A 12,487-nucleotide genomic window follows, 5' to 3' on the forward strand; every position below is an offset into this window, starting at 1 on the left:
ACAGTACACTGGGTTCTCTCTCTGCACAGCGGGGCTCTCACAGTACACTGGGGTTCTCTCTCTGCACACCGGGGCTCTCACAGTACACTGGGTTCTCTCTCTGCACAGCGGGGATCTCACAGTACACTGGGGTTCTCTCTCTGCACAGCGGGGTTCTCTCTCTGCACAGCGGGGCTCTCACGGTACACTGGGGTTCTCTCTCTGCACAGCAGGGTTCTCTCTCTGCACACCGGGGCTCTCACAGTACACTGGGGTTCCCTCTCTGCAACCGGGGCTCTCACAGTACACTAGGGTTCTCTCTCTGCATACCCGGGCTCTCACAGTACACTGGGGTTCTCTCTCTGCACAGCGGGGCTCTCTCAGTACACTGGGGTTCTCTCTGCACACCGGGGCTCTCACAGTACACTGGGGTTCTCTCTCTGCACACCGGGGCTCTCACAGTACACTGGGGTTCTCTGTTTGGATTCTTAGCTGGTTGTCTTTTCCCTGTCTTTTCTCACACTGTGGAGAAGCTCCCCTTTAAAGGTTACTAATCCCGTTTTGTGAATGGGGGTGGGGGGTTCCACTTTTCAAACTAATCACCAGTCAGAACCTCCTTAATGAAATCCGTTTGAGGTAGCATTTCATCCTGAGTTTGAGGAGATGGAGACATTTAGTCTGAAGAGTAATGTGCTTGTTTCCAACTTTGAGAAGTTTGAACATAGCTTATATATTTTTAAATTTTTTTCCAAAATTATTTCTTTTTGGTTTTAAATGCTCATGATGAGAATGATAGTTGTTAATACTACACAATATCATTGTCACATTTATTTTGTTGTATTTGAGATATAAAATCGTGGCTAATATAAAGCAAATTTCATATAATCGAAATCTTCTGGAATCATTCTCTTAATTCAAAATAAAAGTCCCTGTCCAAGTGGATAAAATGTATTTTTCTTAAATTTAGAAATAGTACTCTGTGAATATATTGTTTTAATAGTAAAAAGGCTGTGAATCTACATTAAAAGAAAACAAAGCAAAAACCCTATTTAAGTGAGACTGAGGACTGAGGGATTTTCCTGTTTCATGCCAAGCCTAGTTAGCCTTTGCCCTGTAGTTTGTTATAACTCTGTAACATGTCTTGCTGTGTTGAGCTCTGAGGGTGTCCTGTGTTGTGTGACTGTGATGAGGACAGAAGGGACCTTTTCAGATGTTTCTTCTTGGGAGATCAGATGGTTGAAGTAGTTCCTCTTCACATTTTCATCCTTATAGGGCCAGTTTGTTGGGGTGGGGATGTGTGCAGGTTTAAAAGGGAAAGGACAGAGGGAGGAAGAGAGGGAGGGAGGGAGGGAGGGAGAGGGAGGAAAAAAGGCAGGCAGGATGGCAGGAAGGCAGGCCGATCTGAATCTTTCTAAATGCAGGGAGGCCTGGACTTTTCTAAATGCCATTGTAGACTCAACTGGATGATTTGAGAGGGATGTCATTGGTTGGTGGCCCTGCTACCTGCAGATGCTGTGCTGAGAAACTTTCTCATAAGCAGTGAGTGGCACAGCAGGTTCTTGTGAGCCATCTTACTGTATCATACTGTCCTTTACATTTCTCGTCTTGTGACCTGGCTTTGGTGTAGCATTTATCTAGCTCCAACTGGGAGACCCCATTTGAGAAGGGTCTGGGGGATGAGCAGTGTTAGAGGTATGTAAGGAGCTTAAGTGAGGAGTTACAGAGCAGTGAACCAGTGTGCGCAGATCTGCCCCCTCCTACTGAGTGGTGCCCAACAGACTCTGTTCCTAAAGTGACAACACTGTGTACAATGTGATGAAATGGGACCAGGCTATACTCAGTCCCTTTTTAAAAAAATAAAAGCTTTATTGAGATATTCAGAGCCCCACAGTTCATCCATTTAAAGTACTGACTCAGTGCCTTTAGTATACTCACAGTTACATATCCAAGATCATAGCCAATTTTAGAATATTTTCATCACCCAGAAGCTGTACTCATCATAGCCACTCCCCTTCCTTTCTGTCACAGCTCCTGGCAATCACTATTCTGTCTTTCTGAACTTGCCTATCAGTGGACTCATACATCATGTGTATTTGTGTCTGGCTTCTTTCCCTGAGCATGTTTTCAAGGGGCATCCATGTATATGAATGTAGCTGTGTATGTAGAATCTTCTTTTTATGGCCAAATAGTATTCCATAGTATGGAAAGACCATATAGTTTATCTATTCATTAGTTGACAGACATTTTGGAATATTTCCACTTTTTGGTTGATACGAGTTGCTATGCAATGAGCATCCATATACAGAATTTTATGTGGACATAAGTTTTTTATTCTCTTAAGTGTATAACTAGGTGTAGAACTGGATCCTGTCATAGCTCTGTTTAACTGCTTAGTGGACAAGGGTTTCAGTTACTCCAGGGTCTGGAGAATGAGGGAATGAGAAAAGCTGCATTTTTGAGTTACTTGCTTTATTTAGCTAGATTGTAATGATAACTTCTGTTACTCTTTTCTTTATTTTCTTTTTAGAAGGAAGAGATTGTTGTGACTCTTTTACCAGCTGGTCACTGCCCAGGATCAGTTATGTAAGGGGGCTCATCTATTTTACCATTTCGTATTAAATATCTTTTTAGAATCTAAAAGGTAATATGTGTAGAGAACTTGGGAAACTGAGGTGAAGACCACATTTGAAATATGGCGTTCTCAGAACTGACTTCTTTAATGGCTATTTCTCCCATGACTGCACTGTCTTATCATGTGGCTTTTTCTCTCCCTGGAAAGGAATGATTTCACTTATCATTTGAAATGCTAAATACTACAGGAGACAACTAGTACAAAATCAGTATTGTCTCCATTCTGCTAGTTATTTTAATTTCTATTTTATGTGTATGCGTGTATTGCCTGCATGTAGGTAAGTGCACCCGTGTCGTGCAATGCCTACAGAGGTCAGAAGAGGCTGTCGGATCTCCTGGGACTGTTACGGACAGTTGTTAGCTGCCATGTGGGTGGTGGGATTTGAACCCAGGTCTTCTGCAAGAACAACCAGTGTTCTTAACCACTGAGCCATCTCTCTAGCCTCTATTTTAATTTTTGATACTCAAAGAAAAAGGAGGCAGATGAATGTTGGGTAAGGACTTAGAACCACTGAAGTTCTGTTAGCACTACACCATTGAGGGTGTTTGGCAGGCAGCTTTTGTTACAGGTTTTTTTTTTGAACTCACAGAGATCTGCCTGCCTCTGCCTCCCAAGTGCTGGGATTAAAGGCATGCACCACCACACCTGGCTTAGAGGTTTACATATATTTGTTTTATCAGGACTTTGAGATTTGCAAGTCACTGAGATATTTCTTTTTCAGGTTTTTATTTCAGGGCAAAAATGGAACTGTCTTATACACAGGAGACTTCAGACTAGCAAAAGGAGAAGCTTCCAGAATGGAGCTATTACACTCTGGGGGCAGGTATAGGACATTCTCTAATTCTTGGCTGCATAGTTTATAAAGTGTTTCTGCTCCCACCATTGTGAGTCTTTGTCCTGTTAGAAATCAACTTGATATAAAAATTGTAATAGCAAAGTTCCCTCCCTGCAGTGAGGTCACAGTGTTGTGTGTATGGACTGGGAATGGTAGTGACAGCAATTTTATAGAAGTCATGGGATCATCCATGTAAACTCGATATTTCTATTCTTTATTTATTTGTATGTGAACACTTGTGGAGGTCAAAGGATACCTTGCAGCAGTCAGTTCTCTCTTTCCACCACATGGGTACTAGGGATTGAGCTCAAGTGCCTTTACCTCTAAATCATCCTGCTGGCTCAAAATCTATATTTTATTATATGGAAGTTGTTTCTCAGTAAAGTTGAGAACAAAAAAAATTGAAAATGGAATACCCTCTAAAATAACTTTAGATCTGTAATTTATATACAGTTATAACCTATGAGATGAAATGTCTCACCTCAATTTTTTTTCCTTTTCAGAGTAAAAGATATCCAAAGTGTGTATTTGGATACTACTTTCTGCGATCCAAGGTTTTATCAAATTCCAAGTCGTGTAAGTCTGCTTGGAAAGCTGGGGTAATGAGCTAGGTCATAGATAGCAATTCATGGTCGTCCCCTCCATCATGGATACCTCCGAGGGTGGGGGAAGAGAAGGGTAAGGGAGTTTCTTGGAAGTATTAAATTTTGTTTTTAAATCCCGTCTAGGAGGAGTGTTTGAGTGGAATTTTGGAGTTGGTTCGAGGGTGGATCACTAGGAGTCCATACCATGTTGTGTGGCTGAACTGCAAAGCAGCTTATGGTTATGAGTATTTATTCACCAACCTTAGTGAGGAGCTAGGAGTCCAGGTACTGTGATGGTTCTTCTTACCCTCCCTTTCCCTTCCATATCCTGCCCACCCCCACATAACTGAAAATAGGGATGAGTGGGAGCAGCTTATCAAAACAGCTGCAGCATAGGGTGGGGAGCTGAGAAGTCCTGTCATCTGAGTAGATTCATCCTCACCAGAGGTCAGTCACAAAACAGGGCTGAAGAGTCTTCAGTGAGGTGCCCGACAGAGGTTGCCACTCCTAAACTTGCAATGGAATTTCAGGGCATGTGAAGACTGGAACTACAGTTCCAGAGCCCTGGGGCTGGGTAGGCAGCCAGGGTTCAGAAAGAGGCATTTGTTGATGATCCCAGAATTTTCTCCGAGTGAGCTCTCTCTTAAGTTCCTTTGCAGGGGATCAGGGCAATTCTAAATTAGGAATTTTATTTTATTTTTATTTTATGTGTATGTTATGCCTGCCGGTGTGGAAGTATACCTGTGTCCTGTATAGATTAGGAATTTTCAAAGCGAAAACAATGAGGTTTTCAACTAAGAGGCTTGGGTGATGATCTGTGGCCACTTTTCAGTCATTTCTGTGAGGATGAGTGCTTCTGGCCTCTGTTTGCTCCCTTCCCCTCATTTCCTTCGAGAATATGGAAAGTCAAATTCACCATTACTTCTTTCTGCTTCTTTAATTTCTGTTCTCTTATCTTTGGGGACATAGTTCTATTCTGTAATCCAGGTTGGTCTGGAACTTACTATGTAGCCCCACTGGCTTCAAACTCATGATCCTCTAAGCTCTACCTTCCAAGTGCTGGGATCATAGGTATGTGTTACCATACCTGGCTTATGTTTATGTACATGCATGTATGTGTGAGTGCACATGCATGTTAGTGCATGTTCTAAAGGCCACACGTCATCCACTGCTTAGGCACTATTCTTTTTTTTTTTTTTTTGAGACAGTCTCTCACTGACTTGGAACTCACCAAGTAGACTAGACTGACTGGCCAGTGAGCCTCAGGGATCCACCTGTCTCCACCTCCTCAGTGGCAGGATCAAGCACATGCCATCATGGCTAGCTTTTTACGTAGGTTCTGGAGCTCAAACTCAGTTCCTCAGGCTCGTAAGGCAAGCACTTTATTGGCTGAACTATCCTCCCCAACCCTCATCTTTCCTTTTTACCTGGTCGTAAGTTAGTATGTAATAAGTGGAATGGGCCTCAGGTTAAGTAAGCAATTATGATCAAGTTCTTTTTATTCTCACCTTGGTATCAATCAGCACAGCAGTTGGACATTATTTCAATCTGTTTATTATTCTCACATCAAACTGAGAATGCCTCTTTTCCATTTCATGATCTTAATATCAAGTTAGGTGCTTATCCTTTGCTTTGAAAGACCCAGAAAATAAGCTTTAAGTAAAGCTGGACCATTGGTTTTAATACTTTAAACTGTTACTAGCCTTAAAATTCTCAAGGTGGTCAAGGTTTGAATATTTGTCTGCGTCTGTCCTCCTCTTTGCCCAGTGAAGTGTTGTGTGGCAGCAGGACCTGGGTCTCACATTCTTCCCACACCAGCCATCCTGTGTGGCACATAGTATGTTATCAGATTATTCTTTTATTTTTATTTATTATATGTTTGAATGTTTTACGTATGTGTATGTAAGTGCACCTGTATATATAATGCCTGTGGAGGCCAGAAGAGGGTGTCAGATTCCCTAGAACTAGAGTTATTAGTTGTTAGAGTTATTCCCTGGAACTACAGTTGTTAGTTGCCATATGGGTGCTGGGACCCGAACCCAGGTCCTCTGGAAGAGCAACCAGTGCTTTTAACTGCTGAACCATCTCTCCAGAGGCCCCCCCCCTTAAAAAATATTTATTATTATTTTGTTGTGCCACAGAGTGCTTATGGAGGTCAGTGGACAACTCTGTGGAGTTAGTTCTCTCCTTCCCCTTTTATGTGGGTTCTGAGGACTGAACTCAAGTTTACCTGCTGAGCCATGTTGGCCGAGCCACTGGCCTAGTAGGCTATTTGTATTTCTGTATGCTTTGTTCACTGCTTATGTGAATGAAATATAGGAGATGCATCAATAGGAATTGAGTGAAGAACAGTATTAGCACAATCAGATGCATCCATGAGCTGAGTCCTTTGCCTGCTGTCATCCTGTCAGAGTATTATCAAGCCTTGAAGTGGCCTTGCACTAGGCTGTAAGAGAGGTTCGTTCACTAGACATTCTGCCCTAGAATAATTACCGTGGAGCTATTTATTCTTAGGAATGCATTTCAAATGATTTGCTTTTAACTGCTATTTTCCACAGGTTCACGTGGACAAGCTGGACATGTTTAGAAACATGCCTGACATCCTTCAGCACCTCACAACAGATCGTAGCACCCAGATCCATGCGTGCAGGCATCCAAAGGTACCTGAGTAAATGCCAGTACTGCTTGTGGGACCCGAGAGATTTAGGTCAAGAAGGAAGCCCAGAAATTTCATTTTGAGGCCTGTCATGCTCCTAAACTGTTAAGCTACACATTCCAGAAGTATATTCTTCATATTGAGTAACACACACAGGCTCTTACATTCTTTAAATAAAGTTGATTATTCTACATCAGAAAATGAAATTTTATTTGTAATGAAGTTGGTAATGTGTTCTAGCCCAATCCTCAATGAGTGCCTCCAGTGACTCTGTTGCTCATTGGTAATTTGTTTCCACAGCGGACCTCGAGTTACTGAATGCTAGGATCAGGCTGCCATTTTGAATATGCCTTTGTTTTTTCCTTTAATAATGAGTTCTCTTCTACAATTCTGTGTCTTTCTATGGTGTATTTTATCACTCACCCCTCATTACCTCTTGTTCCCCTCCTACTGTCTGACCCCATCTTCTTCCCAACTAGTATCTTTGACATTTAATTGTTAAGACTAATGAGTTGCCTTCAAATGCAACAGTGTGATTGATCATAACTTTCTCCTAAAATTTAAAATATCCTTGTATTCAAACTCACAGTTATTTGTTAGCTGAGGTTGAGTTTATACATGTAGAGCACGGCTATAATCCTAACACTGCCCCCTGCCGGAAACCTTAAGTACAGTAGCTTGGTCTCTATAATAAAAACATAATTTTAAACAACAAAATCAACGTAGAATGGTTTCTTATCAATAACATGGAATGCTCTGGTACAGGCTAGTATAAGTGAGCTGCACGTGGGCAGGGCTGGAGAGGTAGCTTGGGCAGCTGAGAGTACTTGCTGCTTCTCTTACAAAAGACTTGAGTTTGGTGGTTCCTAGCACCCATGTCAGGAGGCCACAACCAAGTGCCACTCCAACTCCAGGGGATCCAAAACCCTCTTCTGGCCTCCACTGGCACTTGAACTCACATGCACATGCACACAGATAGACACACAAAATAGTTTTTTTTTAAAAAAAAGAGAGCTACACATTGGAAACTACTTCTGATGGAAGGCAAGCTACATATTATAACTTGGTGAATTTAATCATACATAGGTATACATCCAGTAGACTCTGGGATGGTTAAAGGAATGTAGATAAAAATACAAGCTGGGGGTCTTGCATTGTGGACTGTGGCTATCGTAGCATAGGCTAGGCTCAGACTCGCAGACCTGCTTCTGTCTCATGCTCCAGCCTGAGGAGTGCCTTGCTTTCGTTTTTTATTGAGAGGGTCTTGCACTGTAGAGAGGGTCAGGCTGTTTTAGCACAGGCTGGGCTTAAAGTCAAGATTTTCTAGTCATGTGCCACTTCACTCAGCCTGAGGAGTCTCTTCATATAAATCGTATCTCCAGCCTTTTGTGTTTCTTTCCTAATATGAATAGTTCTGACGCATCCAGGCCAGTCGTTTTGTAAGAATACTCCTCAGTTTGGAATTACATGTTTGCTTCTTCATGTCTACATTTTTTTTTTTCATGTCTTACAACTCATCCACATTTGCTTTTGAGGTTCTGCCTACAAATTTGTTGAAAACATGTAACTGTAATTAAAAATAATTTTTTCTTTCAGGCAGAAGAGTATTTTCAATGGAATAAATTACCCTGTGGGATTGCTTCCAAAAATAAAATTCTACTTAACACAATCAACATTAAGCCATCTACCATGTGGTTTGGAGAGAGATCCAGAAAAACAAATGTGATCGTGAGGTAAAGGAGCAGTGCCCAGTGTCTTCTGAGAGAAACTCCAAGATGAAATGTTGGATGGATGTAATGTAATTTAAGCACAATCAAGGAGAGGACTGATTGTGAATATTTTTTAAATTTAAAGTGAGACTGTTTCTTCCAAACTTATGCCAACACATTAGCCAGGATATTCATGAGCCTCTTCTGTGGGAGAGGGTATTGGAGACTGAAGGAGTCTGATGGCTTTGCTGTGTCTTACAAACTGCTATTGCATAGAGTGGTAGCCTTTGATGCAATAGAGGAGTTCTATAATGATCACAATACCTTAATAACATTTCCTTGATTTGGGCTGTTAAGAAATGTCTACAGAAAATTTCCATTTCTGAAAAAGTTCACTCCTGTTCCAAGAATCAATTCCTGTTAGCAGGTGACTTCATGTTGGACTGACCTAAATGGGAAAGTTCTACATAATGACCTAACTTAGCTTTGCTAAGTGCCCCTTTGTGTTTTCCTTTCCCTTTAGGACTGGAGAGAGTTCATACAGAGCCTGTTTTTCTTTTCACTCCTCCTACAGTGAGGTAAGAATCCCATTAAGTTGTAATTCTAATGCTGACTGTTCTGTGTAGGAATGACTTCAGAACTTTCACTCAACCGTGCACCAGAAAGCTACTGTTTTTAAGGCAAGGAAGCTCACCCAGCCATCTACTCTTGTGACCTCTGCACCTGACCTTGATCTCTGGGAACCCCACTCTGCCCTCCAGGCATGATAGTGGGTGGATGTGGGTTGGCTTGAATTAGCACATCAAAGCACTGCACATTCATAGTCATATCCTCATTGAAAGCAGTGAGAATTGACCTTGTATCTGGGAGATATTTCAGATCCAGGGACCAACCCCTTTGGGGTCAAGCATCTCTGATAAAAGTGGATCCAAGCTTGTAGTTTCCCAGCTGAATAAAAGTATGGGTGAGACCGGGTTCAGGAGCACAGTGACAGAGCTGAAGGGGAGATTCAGGTTGAGTCCACTCTTGGGTACTAAAACTTAATGCTAAGAGTCAGGCTGATTATGTATTCAGGTACAACTTTCCTGTAGCTTAGAAACACCACAATTATTGCAGCCTTCACTAGACTTGCAGAGTTATCTCTCTCCCTATTTAAATTTCAGTTCCTTTTGGTTTATTTTTTCTGTGCATGTGCATGTGTGCATGAAACAGAGAATGTGACTTCACTCTTTAAAATGGCACCTGAGCATGCTGAATCCCTGTCTAGTTCCCAAGCACCAAGAGGCTATGATATGCCTCACATGAAAAATTACAATGATATTTGCCATGATTTCAGGGCTAAACAAGCAGCATTTGAAGATCAGGTGTCTGTAATAGAAACATGTAATTACCGTAATAAGAACTGAGGTTATAGTTACTAGGTTTAGAGAGGCATTTGGTGATAGGCCATCGACTTGAATGAGGTGTCTCTCTGTTGCTTTTCTCGTCTTCATGTGGCCACATTGTCCCTAAGGAGTACTAAGTTATGCCTTGTGTATGCTTGACCTTACTTTATTCTCAGTCCCTTAAGGCTTGGGTTTCCACTAGCCTAACTTTGATTTTGCAAGTCCAGTAGGTGGTGGGCAGGCAAGTAATCATTTCTATTTGCATGCCTCCCTAAAGGTATAAAGAAATTGTTTATGCAAAGTGCCTAGCACAGATGTGAAAAAGAAAAAGATGTTTGTTTTCCTCCTGTCTTCAGAGTAGCCACTTTAATAGTTACTGTTAATTCCTAGGCCCCCTAGGCCTTGATTTGGGTCTTTGTTTCAAGTTAGACGGTAACTACTTTGTGCCCATTTGCAGAATGGATTCAAAATATTTGTGTTGTCATTACCATCTTTGTTCCACATAATCTTATTGGATGTTTCACCACATACTGTGTACTGGAGCAAGCATTTTACAGGCATTTATCATGTTTAAATTGTAAATGAAGAATAAGAGACTTAGACCTGACTGAGACCACAGCTCAGCAAGATCTAAGAAGTGAAGTTTGCCTGGACTGTAGAACTGTTATGAGGAACAGAGGCAGTTTCTGTTTAGCATTCTGAACATGGCAGAAAAATTAAAATATTTTTGAAGTTTTTGATATGTAACTGATTGTTTAGAATTGTTGAGAAAGGCATTTCTATGTGTAGAGTCAACATGCATAGACAAAAATAGGCTGTGGGCCTGGAACACCTCCTACCAGGAGTCAAGAGTACACACAACCTCTACTTGCTTGGAATGTCTTCCTGTTTCAGACTTGCGTGTGCTCCTTATTCAACATCCACATGTGTGTGAGCTGCTTTCGGACACACTAGCATCCAATGTTGTAGACTTCATGGCGCTAGGTGTCCATGAAGCTAGACAGGAGTAGCCAGAGGCAGGCTGCGTTCGACACCAATGTTCACTACTGGAGCTGATCTTGCTTTGTCTGGACTCAGTAAATAAAGTGCTCTTTAGTACTTGCTTGAATCACTGCATTGATGACTACAACCCAAGATGTAATGGGCCAAACAGTTTGGAGTCCTCAGGGGTGATGACCACTGTGTGGTATGTGACTCCACAATACAACACTAGAACAAATGAAGTGATCTCCAAGATAGAACTGTCTTGGTAATGATTATTTGTAGGTGGAAAGAAGTATAGGTCTTTAAAAAAATTATTATTGAACTTTTGTGTATTTCACACAGATCATCTTAATCATCTTTATACCCCTTCCCCAACTACCCCTCCCACGCCTCCCTACTGGAATTCATAATTCTGTCATTTGTGTTAAGGCCTAGCGTGTCAAGTTAATATCCTTGGATGTTCCTCAGTGCAAGTTCATCCACTGAGGTCTAGTTGGCTTGCCCTTTAAGATCAGCTCCTCCTCACCCAGGAGTAATCTGCTGCCAATAACTCTTCGACTAAGATTGGGGCCTGCTGTCCATTTCCACAGTTCTGTGCTGGGTTTTTGTCAGCTTGAGTTTGCATGGGTCTTGTGCATGTACTACATTTACACAATGGAGTTATACTCAGCAGTAAAGAAAGATGAAATAATGAAATTTGCAGGTAAATGGATGGCTCTAGGAACTGTTAATACTAACTGAAGTAACACAGACTCAGAAAAACAAGACATATGTTCTCCCTCATTAGTGAATCCTAGCACCAAGTCCTTCTATGTGAGTACATATCCTGATGTAACTGTAGGAACTAGGAAAATGGAAGAGAACCAGGGAGGTAAAGGGAAAGAAGGAACCAGAGAGCAGCACAGTAGGAGAAGGTGTTACTAAGGGAGAAATGGGTAAAAGGGGTATTTAAATGAGTGGGGAGAGGGAGAGCTATACAAGGAGCTATGGGGATAAAGGGGAAGAAGTGTAGTGCTAAGACCTTGTTCTCTTTTGTACATTATAGACAACACAGATACATGGAACAGGATTTGTTAAATATGGGTAACTGATCTTGGACAAGAAAATGAGTATCTTTTTTTAAAAGACAAAATTGTGGGGCTGGAGAGATGTCTCAGCGGTTAAGAACACTGGTTGTTCTTGCAGAAGACCTGGGTTTGAATCCCAGCACCCACATGGCAGCTAACAACTGTCTGAAACTCCAGTCCCAGGGGATCCGACAGCCTCTTCTGTCCTCCTTGGCTACTGCACGACACGGGTGCACTTACCTACAATGCAGGCAATACGCACATACACATAAAAAAAAAAAGACAAAAATCGTTGTGCCGTGTGTGGTGGTACACACCTTTAATTCTAGCACTAGGGAGGCTGAGCCAGGCAGATCTCTGTGATATCAAGGCCGGCCTGGTCTACTCAGTGAGTTCAAGGCTGGCTGGGGCTACAGGTGACCCTGTCTCTAAAAAAGACACAATTGTTTAATCCATTAATCAGGTACTCTCAGCTCTTTTGGTGGAACAGGAGCCTGAGCAAAGTCCAGCACTGGATTTAGGGGAGCGAAGGCTGGGTGCTGAGTACTTCTTTTTCCCAAGGTGATCCCCATGTGTAGCCACCACCAAAGCAGACATAAGGAGGCTCTGCTTCCCCTTCCTGTCCCTCTCCATCTTCTCCAACACCCTGATTTTTT

General features: G+C 42.0%; 1 protein-coding gene across 1 annotated transcript in view; it reads left to right on the forward strand.

The window, feature by feature from the left end:
* The window catches only part of LOC103735191 (protein artemis), a 30,509-nt gene extending 19,484 nt beyond the window's left edge, over positions 1 to 11,025 (forward strand). The window contains exons 5-12 of the mRNA XM_029564143.1: positions 2,507 to 2,562; positions 3,333 to 3,434; positions 3,950 to 4,022; positions 4,175 to 4,315; positions 6,589 to 6,690; positions 8,283 to 8,419; positions 8,919 to 8,973; positions 10,675 to 11,025. Coding sequence (XP_029420003.1) covers positions 2,507 to 2,562; positions 3,333 to 3,434; positions 3,950 to 4,022; positions 4,175 to 4,315; positions 6,589 to 6,690; positions 8,283 to 8,419; positions 8,919 to 8,973; positions 10,675 to 10,734 — 726 coding nt within the window. The 3' untranslated portion in view covers positions 10,735 to 11,025. The remainder of the gene's footprint in view (positions 1 to 2,506; positions 2,563 to 3,332; positions 3,435 to 3,949; positions 4,023 to 4,174; positions 4,316 to 6,588; positions 6,691 to 8,282; positions 8,420 to 8,918; positions 8,974 to 10,674) is intronic.
* Positions 11,026 to 12,487: the final 1,462 nt, after the last annotated feature.

The sequence above is a fragment of the Nannospalax galili genome, unplaced genomic scaffold, assembly GCF_000622305.1.
Source record: "Nannospalax galili isolate Female #2095 unplaced genomic scaffold, S.galili_v1.0 scaffold677, whole genome shotgun sequence".
Classification (NCBI taxonomy): Eukaryota; Metazoa; Chordata; class Mammalia; order Rodentia; family Spalacidae; genus Nannospalax; species Nannospalax galili.